This window comes from Terrapene carolina, unplaced genomic scaffold (genome assembly GCF_002925995.2).
Source record: "Terrapene carolina triunguis isolate 2854851 unplaced genomic scaffold, T_m_triunguis-2.0 Scaffold189, whole genome shotgun sequence".
NCBI classification, from domain to species: Eukaryota; Metazoa; Chordata; order Testudines; family Emydidae; genus Terrapene; species Terrapene triunguis.
In genome coordinates this window covers 11931186-11947205 of record NW_020664540.1, presented here as the reverse complement: position 1 = coordinate 11947205, position 16020 = coordinate 11931186, and the positions used below count along the sequence as shown (strand labels likewise).

The 16020-nt window shown below is 42.7% G+C and overlaps 1 protein-coding gene across 7 annotated transcripts in view; it reads left to right on the top strand.

The window, feature by feature from the left end:
- KTN1 (kinectin 1) overlaps window positions 1-16020 on the top strand; it is a 79713-nt gene that overhangs the window by 23928 nt on the left and 39765 nt on the right. For all 7 annotated transcript variants that reach the window (XM_026654174.2, XM_026654173.2, XM_026654171.2 and 4 more), the window contains exons 8-17: window positions 681-813; window positions 2291-2378; window positions 2713-2879; window positions 3583-3651; window positions 5129-5166; window positions 5755-5845; window positions 11325-11393; window positions 12115-12152; window positions 12298-12388; window positions 15280-15348. In XM_026654174.2, the coding sequence (XP_026509959.1) occupies window positions 681-813; window positions 2291-2378; window positions 2713-2879; window positions 3583-3651; window positions 5129-5166; window positions 5755-5845; window positions 11325-11393; window positions 12115-12152; window positions 12298-12388; window positions 15280-15348 (853 nt within the window). The remainder of the gene's footprint in view (window positions 1-680; window positions 814-2290; window positions 2379-2712; window positions 2880-3582; window positions 3652-5128; window positions 5167-5754; window positions 5846-11324; window positions 11394-12114; window positions 12153-12297; window positions 12389-15279; window positions 15349-16020) is intronic.

Below are 16020 nucleotides of genomic sequence, written 5' to 3'. Positions count from 1 at the left end.
TGGGTGGGTGCTTGGTACTTTCTGAAGAGCAGGCCTCTTAAAGTTGCTCAAGTTAGAGACCCTCCAATGGAAGGAAGCATAGAAGTGCTAAGTGTCAGTATGTCTGACACTAATTATATAGCCCTTTGCCATGAGGCCTCAGTAGAAATATTGACCTTGTAATCTTGGGAGCCGGAATATTTTAAGATTTTAAGTCATTTTAACAAAAATATTAAACATCTGCATAAAAGATGCATCAAATGGGTAGCAAGAAGATGATTATCTGTTGGTTGTTTTAGGAGAAGAGGGATAAGCAAAATCATTCAAAGTTTCATATATTGTGACTCATATTGCTTCTGAGCCAATGAAGAGGGTTATTTGTGCTGCTGTAGCATCCTGAGATCCCAATAAGGGTAGATTGAGGGCTCTGTTGTATTAGGTGGTACCCAGACACATGCAGTTGATATGGTTCGAGTCAGGAACGTTATTGCTTTCTATGTGTAATCTTGTACATATTCTGAAATGCTAAATACTTCTGTTACTCTACGAGAGTAAATTGGTATTAAACGCGTCTTTTAGAAGTACACTTTTGACTGGATATTGATATTTGAGTGTCTACTGATATTTCATTGACTTGATCCTTGTGAACTGTAATTGCTTAAGATTACGTTATGAAAAACCAGTCATTCTTATTTCTTTAGGCAGTCTAGTGAACTGAACAAATTGCGTCAGGATTGTGCTAGACTTGTGAATGAACTGACGGAGAAGAACAATAAATTGCAACAGGAGGAACTCCAAAAGAAAAACACAGAGCAAACAATTGGCCAGCTAAAGGTGACTTCTGTTTTCTTTATCCCTCTGCTATTATGCTGTGCCCTTAACAAAGCCTATAATACTTTGAGTGGGGAAATCTGCCTTCTGATAGTTTAGGATATATGAGAAATTTGAAAGGAAATCTTGCTAAAATACCTATTGCCTATAAGCCTACACATTTAGCTCTGTATTTACTCGTTCGATGTCTGATAAAAATGGAAAATTGCAATTGGTGGACAATAGCAGGTCAGCATTTGATGCTTCCTTTCTAGGTGAGCTTTGAATATTTTGCACTTTTTAGTAATTATGAACACTCCTATTTAGTAAAAACAACGTCTACAGAAAAATGTTGTCTTTTTTAAAAGAAACTTTCGTCACTTAAATCTCTGAACATATTTGAACAGTCAAAAAATTGTGAATGGAATAGTATCCTGTAGTAACTTACATAGGAAGCATTGTCCCAATAGGCGTTTCAAATGATGTAAGTGTCCTTTTGTTCTTGTGGCTGGAGTAACTTATTCAGATGCATGTATCTAAACAAAATGCTATATTTGTTAAGAGTAAGCTAGTTTTTCTGGCCAGGGATGTGCCTGATTTCCCCCATTCCCTCTCTTTGATAGAACAGAAGCGCTTCTCTTCTTCCTATGTGGACATATAATAACAAAACAAAAAAATCTGTCAAAAGGAAATTCAAAATTTCAGAGAGAGTGCTGGTAGCTTGTTACTAAAAGAAAATCAATTTGCAGTGAAAGAACCCATGAATCGCGGTTGCTGGACAGGTGGTGACTACAATGGAACCAAATTTTGGATAGCAAATGCAGATTTACACAAGATCTGGCAATTCTGGATTCAGGCACTCCTTCCTGAACTTGAGGAGTGACATTGCCCCCTGTTAGTTGTAGAAACTTGTCTGCTAAAGAGCTGTGGTTTAGATTGTTTGGGATTCATTTCAGAGTTTGGACTGCAAAGCTGTTGAAATAGACTGGATTGACTTAAGGTGAGGCTTATTGAGTGCTGGATGTCTCCACTGTGGCCTTGCTGTATGTGGAAGGGAGGGACATATGCTGCCTTATATTGGATAGAGGTTTAGGAACATCGCTATGGGATGTTCCTTTGAGCAGGGGGTTGGACTAGATGACCTCCTGAGGTCCCTTCCAACCCTGAGATTCTATGATTCTATGGTCTACAGTAGAAACTTACATCGGTGTAGCTATGCCTCTCAGGCATTTGAAGAATCTGCACACCTGAGATGTAGCTATGCCACCCTAACCCCCGGTGTAGACAGCCCTAGTTACCACCTCTCGAGGAGTAGCCAAGGGAGAGCCCCTCCTGGTGCTGTAGTGAGGTCTACACGGAAGCGCTGCAGCTGTGCTGCTGTAGCTTTTTGAGTGTAGACATGGTCTAGAAAGTAGAGATCCACTCTGTTAAACAGGTCAGTATGGGGACTTGAAAGTTGACCCTTTTTTCCTCTCTCCCAATTCCCACTTTCAATTGTTAGGTCCAACAGCAGGAAGCAGAGAGGAGATGGGAGGAAATCCAGGCCTATCTCAGGAAAAGGATAGCAGAACATGAAGCAGCACAACAAGGTATGAACATGTGTAGTTTCCTATTACTACCAAAGATGGCTGTCTCTCCCCTTTGCTGTATGTAAAAAGCATATTCTTGGGCAAATAACATTGAGCTATAAAGGGTTTAAAGGAAATGGTTCATCAATGTACTCAATACCTCCTCCAGCTGACATCTCAGGAAAATAGTGCATTTCAACATGGTATCTATGGCCTGGGTTGTTTTAAGTGTGAAGGGTTAAGTTTGAAACTACTATGCTTGCTTAAATAAAAGCTGTCTTTTGCTCAGTTTTCCCAATATATTACAAATGTTTAAATATTCTGTTTAATTAAAACCTTGATGTTTCTGCTGCAGATGTGCAGAATAAGCTTGTGGCCAAAGACAGTGAAATCCAGAGCCTGCACAGCAAACTTACGGATACAATAGTGTCTAAACAACAGCTGGAGCAAAGGATGTTGCAGTTAATGGAGGCTGAACAAAAGAGGGTCACTGCAGAGGATTCTGTGCAGTTGCAGGTGCAGGTACTGCATTAATAGCTGAAGATCTTTCTCCATGCAACTGAGCTTGAATGATATGACCGTGTTTTTGTTTTAACAAAGCTTTACAACTGAATGCAAGAATGAATATACTTTGTCCCAATGATCAGCTGGCATCCTGTAAGAGGAGATGCTCTAAGCTGCTGCATTGGTTTCAAGCAAGCTGGCTTATGTTGTATGGGGTATATGGAGTGGAAGGGAAGGGAATGTTCTCTTGTGGCACATAGTGTGTTGTGTTCCTTGTTGTTTTTAACTTTACTACCAATAAGATAATTGTAATAAAAAAAAATAGTGTTAACATAAGAACGGCCATACTGGGTCAGACCAAAGGTCCATCTAGCCCAGTATCCGGTCTACCGACAGTGGCCAATGCCAGGTGCCCCAGAGGGAATGAACAGAATAGGTAATCATCAAGTGATCCATCCCCTGTTGCCCATTCCTAGCTTCTGGCAAACAGAGGCTAGGGACACCCTCCCTGTCCATCCTCGCTAATAGCCATTGATGGAATTATCCTCGATGAACTTATCTAGTTCTTTTTTGAACCCTGTGATAGTCTTGGCCTTCACAACATTGTTCAAGTGTAGATGCCTAACATGCAACTTTAAAACAGTGCAGTTAATAAGAACTAAAAAATATATACTCTTGTACATTTAAATTTGCTTTTCTTTTTGTGTTCTCTCTCCATAAGGACCTGATGGATCAGAAGGAGGCTTTGAAAGCTCAGCTTCAGAAGTTTCATTCACAAATGGCAGCCCAGGTACAGCATGTTCTAACACTATACATTTTGTCTTGCAGTCTTAACTGGTAAATGTTCTTTCAAAAGCCAGTTACAACAATTATATTATTTAAATCTGGATATGGTACATTGAACGTAGAAAGTTGCCATGACTCCTTGGGCAATAGAGCATGATGAAATATGCCACACATTTTATAGTTCACGTAGAAATAGTGTCTACAACATTAAGTTGTGTGGAATAATTTCTTAAATCCAATGACTATTTCAGTGGAGACAATAGATGACTTGCGATAACTTTCACAGTTTTTCATGTTTAAACGTTCTGGTTCCACTTGATTTGCTTTGACAACTTATTTCTTTGTACAGTGTCATTAAATACTGTACATCAGATTTCAGTGCCTCATTAGAGGCTCCAGTCACATCCAGATACTTCCTGGCTTCTGGGTTCCAGACAATGAGAAGTTGACTCTCTACACAGCCAATCGTAGAAATCAGCAGGTTTAAAAAAGCCCACTTTAACTTTGCCTGCTTAATGCAGGCACAAATGGAACAAGTACAAAGATTCAGAGCTCCCTGCCTGCCTACAGCTGAGTATTGAATGTTTTAGTTGTGCATGGACATATTTGCTATCCCTTCAGAGAGTCTAAGGCTAGAAGGGACCACAGTGAGCATCTGACCTGACCTCCTGGATAATACCGGCCATAGGGTTTCCCTGAAATCATTTCTTTGAACTCGAACCTGTCTTTTAGAAAAACATCCAATCTTGATTTAAAAATTGCCAGTGATGGAGAATCCACCACAGCCCTTAGCAGGTTGTTCCAATTGTTAATTGCCTTCACTGTCAAAAATTTGTTCCTTTATATCCTGTATGAATTTGTCCAGCTTCAGTTTCCAGCCAAGCTAGACACCCACAGGTGGCCTGAACAAACTGAAGACCACATTAATAATCTGGCGCTTGCCTTTTGTTGGAGAGTTTGCCCTCACTCCTGAAGGGATCAGTGGTGGAGAGGTGATAGGTTGGGCTGGTTATTTTGAGGGAGGGGGGGTAGTGTTGGATGTCTGCCTACTCCTAAGTGGGGACTCGCGTAAATGACTGAGATGGCTTGTGCTGAGGTTGCCTGGGAGGTTACCAGAGAGCGGTTGGTTCACATTCATTGTAGTCTCCTTGATGCTGTTCTCTGCCATCTAGTATGAGTGGGGAAACTGGATGAGAAGAATCTATGGCATTGAGGCACAAAACTGTAAGAGAACTCCCACAATTACAGGTCCATATGGTCCCTTATGGTAATGGTTCCTTGGCTCTTGGACCAGTGTGGGCAAGGACTTTAGTACGAGTTTATACCATTTCAATGTTCTTTGGCCAGGAAACATTGGGTATTGGCCTGTGCCAGTTTCAGACATCTGTAAACAAGTCCAGCAAATGTTATTTCTGGCTCAGCTTAGAAAAGGTCTTTTTCGTTTTTGCTTTACATCCAGCTATTTTTTCCCCCCTCTGTAGAGCTCTGCTTCAGTCCTGGCAGAAGAACTACAGAAAGTGTAAGCATCCCTTCTCCTATATGTTTATGAAGAAGTTGCTTGCTTTATTGCCTGCTCAAGATGTAGAAACCCTTAACTCCTGCTCGACACATACGAGAGAGAATTGTGAAGGAAACGCTGTCACTTAAGTATTTACTTTGCATTGTATGTGAGCCTCTTGGAAGCTGTGAAACTTCTTCCTACGGATTTCCCCTCCCCACCCCAGACTTCGAGTACATTGTGTGTAGTTGTGTTCGCTGTGCGGGAGTGAGAGCTGCCCCTCTTGCTGACGTCTGAGCGTATGGATCGGTGGCATGTGCAGGGCCAGGAGAATGTTAGGAAGCAGAGCTCCAGGGCATTTGTCCCATTGAGGGGGAGGGTGTTATGATGCACCAGGCTTCGTGCACATCTTGTAAACTCTTGGCAAGCGTAGAGAATTTAAAACAAAAAAGAAAAACTTTATGTCCAAAACACTCTGCCAACAGAATTAATTATAGCCGGTTTGATTTTGGGCCTGCATATTCTTCTTCTAAGTGTAGCTTAACACTGTACATCCATTTCTGTCTAAAAGGTCTTGTTGCAAATTAATTGCATCTCTTATTTGTACAGGATTGCAGAAAAGGAGAAACAGATAAAGCAGGTGGAGGACTCTTTAGTCAATGAACATGCCAATCTAACCGGCAAGGAGGAGGAGCTCAAGGTATAGGAAATGCCCCTTTGAAGGAAACTGACTAAAAAGCAAGCTCATTACAGAAGCTGTGATTGTGAACTGAAACCCACAAACCCAGGGTCTTGCATCCCCCCCACTGCCTTGATTGGGGCTCCTGTGGCCGTGGGGGTCTGCTTGCATAGGTCTTTTGGTGGGACTGGGGCCTGGGTTTGCTGTAGGGGTAACTTTTGGGTGGGCCAGAGTTTACTTTACTGCCCTTCTCCTAGTGCCTATAAAATAACTCCTATAGAAAAGCACATGGACACCCAGACTTCAGTCACTGAGGATTTTCAGCAAGGATTGCATAGGGTCAGCCTCCCCACAATCAAGTCCAAAAAGAACAAAAGGAATTAACTTAATACTAACTTTATAAAATCTTATGATAAAGAAACAATAAAAAATAACTACAACTTAATTTCTACCACATGACATGACTACTTTATAATCCACATACTTTATCTTCGCAGTTATACCTAAACATAAAGAAAATAAATGTAAACAGGTCCATCCCCACAGAAACACAGTGAGAAGAAACTCAGGGTTCTGAGAAGCTCAGGTTGAGTTCACGTGAGTCTCAGTTAGTCTTTGTACATAAGAACATAATAACGGCCACACTGGGTCAGACCAAAGGTCCATCCAGCCCAGTATCCTGTCTTCCGACAGTGGCCAATGCCAGGTGCCCCAGAGGGAGTGAACCTAACAGGTAATGATCAAGTGAACTCTCTCCTGCCATCCATCTCCACTCTCTGACAAACAGAGGCTAGGGACACCATTCCTTACCCATCCTGGCTAATAGCCATTCATGGAGGTTCTCTTTTTTTAAACCCTGTTATAGTCCTAGCCTTCACAACCTCCTCAGGCAAGGAGTTCCACAGGTTGACTGTGTGCTGTGTTCCTTTTGTTGTTTTAAACCTGCTGCCCATTAATTTCCTTTTGGTGGCCCCTAGTTCTTATATTATGGGAACAAGTAAATAACTTTTCCTTATTCACTTTCTCCACACCACTCATGATTTTCTATACCTCTCTCATATTTCCCCCCCCCCGTCTCCTCTTTTCCAAGCTGAAAAGTCCTAGCCTCTTTAAACTCTCCTCATATGGGACCCATTCCAAACCCCTAATCATTTTAGTTGCCCTTTTCTGAACTTTTTCTAATGCCAATATATCTTGTTTGAGATGAGGAGACCACATCTGTACACAGTATGCAAGATGTGGGCATACCATGGAATTATATAAGGGCAATAAGATATTCTCCGTCTTATTCTCTATCCCCTTTTTAATTATTCCTAACATCCTGTTTGCTTTTTTGACTGCCACTGCATGGACGTCTTTGGAGAACTATCCACAATGACTCCAAGATCTCTTTCCTGATTAGTTGTAGCTAAATTAGCCCCCATCATACTGTATGTATAGTTGGGGTTATTTTTTCCAATGTGCATTACTTCACATTTATCCACATTAAATTTCATTTGCCATTTTGTTGCCCAATCCCTTAGTTTTGTGAGATCTTTTTGAAGTTCTTCACAGTCTGCTTTGGTCTTAACTATCTTGAGCAGTTTAGTATCATCTGCAAACTTTGCCACCTCGCTGTTTACCCCTTTCTCCAGATCATTTATGAATAAATTGAATAGAATTGGTCTTAGGACTGACCCTTGGGGAACGCCACTAGTTACCCCTCTCCATTCTGAAAATTTACCATTTATTCCTACCCTTTGTTCCCTGTCTTTTAAACCAGTTCTCAATCCATGAAAGGATCTTCTCTCTTATCCCTGACAACTTAATTTACGTAAGAGCCTTTGGTGAGGGACCTTGTCAAAGGCTTTCTGGAAATCTAAGTACACATGTCCACTGGATTCCCCCTTGTCCACATGTTTGACCCCTTCAAAAAAGTCTAATAGATTAGTAAGACATGATTTTCCTTTACAGAAACCATGTTAACTTTTGCCCAACAAGTTATATTCTTCTATGTGTCTGACAATTTTATTCTTTACTATTGTTTCAACTAATTTGTCCGGTACTGACATTGGACTTACCGATCTGTAATTGCCGGGATCATCTCTAGAGCCCTTTTTAAATATTGGCATTACATTAGGTATCTTCCAGTCATTGGGTACAGAAGCTGATTTAATGGACAGGTTACAAACCATAGTTAATAGTTCAGCAATTTCACATTTGAGTTCTTTAAGACTCCCCCTTCTCCCTCCCCCCGCACGACTTGTTCTGTCCTTCCGATATACACCTCTACCCCAATATAACGTGACCCGATATAACACGAATTCGGATATAACACGGTAAAGTAGTGTTCCGGGGGGGCGAGGCTGCGCACTCCGGTGGATCAAAGCAAGTTCGATATAACGTGGTTTCACCTATAACGTGGTAAGATTTTTTGCCTCCCGAGGACAGCGTTATATCGAGGTAGAGGTGTATTTTGTACCCCGGAATGATTGTGTCCCATTGATTGTCCCCACTCCACCAGGTTTCTGTGATGCCTATTATATCAATATCCTCCTTTAACATGGGGCACTCTAGTTCACCCATCTTATTATTTAGACTTCTAGCATTTGTATACAAGCACTTTAAAAACTTGTCACTGTTTATTTGTCTGCTCTTTTCTGATGTCAGATTCTTTTTTATGTGAATGTTTCTCATCTGATCTGTCCCATACTTTATCTTCTTCCATCCTCTCCTCCTGACTAGAACCTAGAGAATCTCTATCAATAGACTCTCCTCTAAGAGAAGTCTCTGTCCGATCCACGTGCTCCTCTGCAGCAGTCGGCTTTCCCCCATCTCTTAGTTTAAAAACTGCTCTGCGACCTTTTAAATGTTAAGTGCCAGCAGTCTGGTTCCACTTTGGTTTAGGTGGAAGGCCCATCCTTCCTGTATAGGCTCACCCATCCCAAAAGTTTCCCTAGTTCCTAATAAATCTAAACCCCTTCTCTCTACACCATCGTCTCATCCACGCATTGAGACTCTGAAGCTCTGCCTGCCTACCTGGCCCTGTGTGTGGAACTGGAAGCATTTCTGAGAATGCCACCATAGAGGTCCTGGATTTCAGTCTCTTTCCTAGCAGCCTAAATTTGGCCTCCAGGACGTCTCTCCTACCCTTCCCTATGTCATTGGTACCTACATGTATCACGACCACTGGCTCCACCCCAGCACTACACACAAGTCTGTCTAGATGCCTTGAGAGATCCGTAACCTTCGCTCCAGGCAGGCAAGTCACCATACCGTTCTCCTGGTCATCCCAAACCCAGCTATCTATGTTTCTAATGATCGAATCTCCCATTATTGCCTTTTCCTAATGACTGGAGTTCCCTCCCCCGGAGAGGTAATCTCAGTGCGAGAGGATACCCCAACATCATCTGACAGGAGGGTCCCAACGATGGGAAGGTTTCCCTCTGCCTCTGTTTACTGCTCTCCTTCCCTGAGCCTTTCATCCTCCTTAACAGCGCAGGGGCTGTCTGACCGGAGGTGGGACAAATCTAGTGTGTCCCGGAAAGCCTCATCAACATACCTCTCTGCCTCCCTTAGCTCCTCCAGTTCTGTCACCCTGGCCTCTAAAGTCTGTACTCCATCTCTGAGGGCCAGGAGCTCCTTGCACCAAATTCACACATACGCCATCCGCCTGCAGGGCAGGTAATCATATATGCTGCACTGAGTGCAATAAACTGGATAGCCCCCAATCTGCTTCTGGGCTTCTGCCTGAATTCTCTCCTACAGCTACCTAGGTTAATGAAAGGGTTTTTGTTTAAATCAAGAAGATTTGATTATAGTTTAGGTTTAAGGTTTTAAAGAATGGCAAGTGTACCTCGCCCCCTTCCCACTCCCTTCCAAACTCCCTCTCGAAACTCCCTGTTAGCGGCCCCTGGTCGCTTGCTCACTGCTTTATAAAGCCCTGGCCTTCCTGATAGCCCCGCCCTCTGACTGAGGCTCAGCCAATGAACAGAGGCTTCTAGATGTCAAACCTTGGTTAGAAGCACACAGCTTCCAACTGCCGCGGTCCTTCAGAGAGACAAACACAAGCTCAGCACCCAGCAAGTAACCCCCAAACACAAACACACACTACAGACCGCCACTTACCCCAAGGGTCCCATATGTGCTCCTCCTTCACCTGGAGAACTCCCTCTCGAAACTCCCTGTTAGATTTTGGTGATCAGTCTGCTGAGTCAAAAGCATTGCAACATCTTCCCTCCACTTGGTTGTAGAAACCTCCAACTGGAATTAATGCAGACTTTTCTCCCTCCTCTGCTGAAATCACTGTTAGCTAGTCAACTAGCTAATTAACCAGCCAACCACTCCGTTTAAGTATATAGATTAAAAAAAACCCACCCTGCCGCAAAATGCTTCAGGCTTAGGGAAAACCGCCTGTTTTCTGCTCCTGTGGCCTGGCTTCTCCCAACTCACACTCAGGGCACATGGCCTTTTGCAAAGCACCTACCCTGACTACTTGTTCTCATGGAGTCTTGAGTCCAGCAAAGGGGAACCTATTAGAGCAGAGCCAAAACTGCCACACACAAGTCCAGAAACTTCTGGATGTGGAGAGCTAATTGTGCATCTGTCTAGCAACAGTGATCCAGACCCAACTCATTCCTATCCCCTGCCAACAGATCTCTTCAAGAGCTGTCTCCCTATTAGGCATGTAGGTTACACAGGCAGATGAACTTCAAGGAAGTAGGGTTGCCAGGTGTCCGGTTTTCAACCGGAAAGTCCATTTGAAAAGGGAACCTGGCAGTGTCTGGTCAGTGTGGGCGAGGGGGGCGGGGGAGAGGGAAGGGGGAGCCTATTGCCTGGCTCTGAAGTGGTGGCTCCTGCGGCAGCATGCATGCACTAGCTTTGAGGAGCAAAATTTGCAGGGCTGCAGCGAAGGACAGAGTGCAGGGGCCCATGGCGAATGGGGTGAGGGGCTCCCAGCAGGCGTGGAACGTTCCCTGGGAGGGAAGAAACGTGTGCTGTCCTGCCAGCCAGCACTTTCTCCAGCCACGCTCTCAGGCAGCTCCAGGACGGGGAGGGCTTGAGTGGGCAGGGAAGGGGACTGCTGGGCAGGCAGCTCAGAGGGATGCCTCTGTGCAGGCGGGCCATGTCCTAGCTTGCCAGCAGGGCTGCCTGGCTGCTTCCGTGCGGCTACAGTGCTCTTCTGACCTGCACTACCAGGTGGCCTGCTAGAGCTGGGGTTGCAAGTCCCTTGGGGCTGCTCTTGCTGGAGTTGATGGGGGAGAGCAGTGAGCAATCGGGGGAGGAGAGGGAGAGGAATGAGTGAGGGGCAGGTCCTCAGCGAAGGGGAAGAGGTGGGGCAGGGGTGTCCAGTTTTCAGACATTAGAAAGTTGGCCGCCTTACAAGGAAGTCCGAGATTATCTTGGTGTTAACGTTAGGCTCTTAGCAAAAGGTTTTGTGAAATATTTGCACTGAAGAATATGGAATGACTTGAAATAGTGTCTTTAAAAAGCAACTGAATTCATCTCTTTTTCTCTGTAGGTTGTACAGAGTATGAATTTATCCCTAAAAGCGGAGGTGCAAAAGTTACAGGCTCTGACAAATGAACAGGTAAAATAACCATGTTTACTTAACTCATTAAGTGCCAGATTCTGCCACACAGACACCTGAGTGGCACCGTACTTTGCGAGTAACCTCATTGATTTCAACGAAATTACTCTTGGAGTAGGGTAAAACTATGAAGGCTACAGATCTGGGCTCATTAGTGATGACTTTTGAGAAACCAAACATCTAAGGAATCTTTTTAAAAAAGAGTCTGCTTATTTAACACCCCAGTTACTGCAGTATACAGCTTTAATTTGTTCATCATATGGATTCATTTAAATTTTCAAACCGATTCCTTCAGGACACTATGCCCACAGTTGTGAATACAGAGACCATGATTGCATGTGCAATCTTGACCACTATCTAAAATAATCATACATGCACACCGCTTCCCATGTGCAGTTCTAAAAATCTGGCCCTTCGCATTTCAGTCCCGTGGCCAGGCATTTAAAATACTTGACAGTGCTTTATTTCATCGTAGTGAGTGCTGGATATCTGAGAGCACCAATGCAGAGGACCAATTGTTGAACGTATAATGTGGAAGATGTGAGCTTGCAGTCTTTAAAAATGAGTCAAGATAACATTATTCCGTCACTTACGTTGGAGACTAATATAGTGAAAGAACCAGTGAAACTGACTTATTCTAGCTTGAATATTGGGGAATGTGGGGTTGATTGAGTCTTGTGATGTAATATGTTAAGACTCTGCTAATCCTCTTTATATCTAGGCTGTTGCTGCACATGAACTGGAGAGGATGCAGAAAAGGTAGATTAAATAAAATAAATCCAACCATCATTTGGTAAACAATTTTTTGTGGCTCTTTGTTTATACCTTTTTTTAATTGAATGGATGCTTTTTGTAAGAGAGTGGAAAAGGGAAGCATTTTTAACTGTGTAATTTACTGTCTCAGTATTCATATTAAAGATGACAAAATAAGAGCACTTGAAGAACAGCTACAAGGACAACTTGCCCAGGTTTCAAACACAAGGGAAGAATTTAAGGTACTGTACTCTGTGTTAAGCTTATTTGTAACATTTTCTAGGTTTCTGAAAGATTCTGTAACAGTGCAAACAACTGCACTGATTTGCAGAGCGGGGCTGTGTATTTTGAGCTGTTAAGACTGTAAACAGGAATATGTAATATTGCTGGCGTCCTTTCAGGATGTCGTCGTAGCAGCAAGCTGTGCAACTGCGTACCTCCATGTTAAAAATCCATTTAAATGTACTAGCTGCAGCTGTGAAGACTAATGTCTCTAAATAGTTAATGAACTCTCTGAAAGGACAAGATGTTCAGTAATAACCATGACAGGTTTTTCTGCATTTCATATTTGAAATGTGTCCTGCCAGATGTTGGTGCGTACATGGTTTGGATTATCATGTTGCTAGTGATCTGATTATAACTTTTTCTTAAACTCTAAATAAATGTAAAAATATCTGATTTTGCTTTTAACTTAAAACTTCTCATCTGTACTATGGCAGCTAAGCTATTGATTAAAGATATAGCTGTGCCAACATTTGAATTCCTTTGTGCAGAGCTATGTTTGTTTCTGTAATATGTGCACACAAGAGCGAACGGCGTTTAAAAACCAAACAATCCCCAAACATCCTCGCTTCGGGATTTAAACCCTTATAAAGCAAGGCCTGCTTCCCATGAAGGGCTTTGATGACTTCTTCCTAAAGGTAGTTCCTTCAGCACAAGGGGGACACAGCCCCTTTACTTCTCTTCCCACACAAGATTAACTCTGCTGTGAGCTGACACACAACCTCCTAGGGTAACCCATAAAGCGTGGGTAGTCAATAGGCAGACTGTGGGTCAAAGCTAGACTGCCAGATGCTTTTGAACGAACCCCAAAATATTTTATTTACTTAATATCATTCTTTTCTTTTCTTTGGAGTCTGGACCTTGACTATACCTTGACCAAGAAATTTAGATCCTGACAAAAAATAGACTACCCCTGCCATAAAAGATGTAACAGTGCTGGGAGTTGTAGTGCTTTTCATCAGAGGAAAGACAGAACGGGATGAGTATCCTAGTCCAAAATGGATTGATTCTCAATCATAACTAGTTGTGCAAATAACTGATCTTTTAGCTCGCTGGGAATTCTGGGAAAAAATGTTTCAGGTCAACCTGAGAGAATTTTTAATTTTTTTTTTAGCAAACTGAAAAGTCAAAGAAAAATTCATTTGGGGTCCAACAGTGTTTCATTTAGATTATAAGTGCTTTGAAACATTTTTAATTGATTTTTTTTTTAATTTTGAATCATAGAATCATAGAATATCAGGGTTGGAAGGGACCCCAGGAGGTCATCTAGTCCAACCCCCTGCTCAAAGCAGGACCAATCCCCAGGCAGATTTTTGCCCCAGATCCCTAAATGGCCCCCTCAAGGACTGAGCTCACAACCTTGGGTTTAGCAGACGAATGCTCAAACCACTGAGCTATCCCTCCGCCCTCCAATTGAAATGTTTCGACTTCTTTAGTTTTTTTCAACACAGTTTTTGGCAAAACAGACACAAATTTTGTGAAATGTTTCGGTGTTGCCAAACTTGCATTTTTCATGGGGAAAAATGCTTTTGGCCAAAAAATTTCGCCCAACTCTAATCACAGTCCTTTTTGTTGTACTCCTTTCCTGTCTAAACTTGCCCTGTAAAGCTTTGGGGTAGATACCATGTGTTTAGAGAAAGTGCCTTGCAGATTTTTTAAGGATTCTGAAAATCACTGGTAAAAGTGGTGTAAGCTGGGATCTAAAAATACATACTGATGGAGGAGCTAAATGTAGATTTAAAAAAAGACTACGTGGTGAATAACTGCATTTCCTGCCTTCTCCAGCAAGTGGGAACAATCAGCAAGTTGTGGACAAATAGCTGTGGAATGATCTAAAGTGCCTAGAAACTAATAATGGTTTTATCTAAGCTAATGGGACTTTAAAGGTGAGTAGGAAGGGTCCAGCTATGATTGGTGTTGCTTTCAGTACAGAAGATAAGAATGTATTGATCCCATGGATCCTAAATTTATTATCTCCAGTCTGTAAAGAAATATTTTTACTGTTCTGCTCTTCATAGTGTCAAATGGATGTTTGCATCCCAAGCAGTACTAAGTTGGTGTCAGTCTCCAAGAGAGGTGAAGTGTCTATGCAGTCACCTGTGTAACTGGTGGGGAGAAAAATGTGTTCATTAGAAGCCAGCGTTGTTTCAGAAATAGCAATCTAGGCTAGATGTGCAGTCTTTTTTTGAGGTCTTGATTTGCCAGTTAAGATGGGGTTCTGTTTCTGCTCCAGAGAAACTGCTTTGTCGCCTCGAGAATGATTATCAAAGGCAGAGGAGGGACCCACAGTATGATTACTTGCCTTCTTGTAGGCATCTAGTCCAAGAGCTGGAGCGTGCAGGAGACTGCAGACCCATCTGTTTTTGCTGTGTTTATAAACATTTTAGGGTAGCTTGCGAGCATCTGGGAGGTGGTATTGGAACCTTTGCTTTACAAAATGAGCATTTTGTAAAAGCCAGTCATCAGCAATAGGTTGACGTGGTGCTAATAAGTGGTTTTCTGTAGGAGGATAGACTAGATTTCACTGTCGTATACTAGGTAAGAGCTACAACTCCCAGCACTGTTCTATCTTTTATGGCAGGGGTAGTCAATTATTTTTTGTGTGATCCCATCCCTGGGGATGAGGACTATTCTCTTGGCTATCTGAGGACAAAAGTCTTAATGTTCTGAGGAAGCAAGAAAGAGGGAAAAGCAACTTTTTTTTTTAGTCTTTTGTTTTCTATGCTACTGTATTTATGTTTAAAAAAAAAGCTGCAGCTTCTCTACTTATGATTCATTACATGGCTAACGTTACAAAACAAAGTAATTTGGGTTTGCCGTTCTGAATTGATGGCTTGCTATCTCCTTCTAGGTTCTTAAGGATCAAAACAAAGCTTTGCAATCGGAAGTTCAAAAACTGCAGGCTCTCTTGTCCGAGCAGGTACAATCAATATTTACTGATGTCTTATTAAATAGCCGGTGGTGGTGTTTTTTGTTTTAAAGAGTTCTGCTTCCGACCAGGGTCCCTCGTTGAGCTAGCTGAAAACTCAGCTGTTCTGTCCATTGCTTTTAGAGCCCTAGTTTTACTACTGCAAGATGGAAGGTCCTTTGTGGCCCTAACCTGATGGGTGAGCAGCAGCTTTCAGTCAAGCTGCTGGATATAAAGAAAATCCACTAGAGATCCTCAGGAGGCCCATGGGGTATCAGGAAGCCAATGTTGAGTCAAAAGCCTGGGAACAGATTGCCCAAGCAGTTGACAAGTCAATCTGATTGGTTAAATATAACTTGGTGAGCCATGCTACACCCTCCTCCACCAAGATGTGTCAAGACAGAGGACATGACTCTTTCCTTTTGTCTGTATGTCACCTGTCCCAGCAGCCAACATGGCCATTGGAGATCAGAGACATTTGGCTCAAAATCCCTGAGGGTTCTTCTTCTTTTGGATTTTGGTGCTTACTGGCCTGTGTTTTCTTGTTATAGGCTTCTCCTTCCCCAGGGGTCCTGATGACCTCTCAGGCACAGTTCGTTATAATTGTAGCTCAGTCAGATGGGGCTTGTTGCAGCAGAGAGTATGGAAGGTCATGGTGTTACAGGTGAAACAGCACTGGTAAAT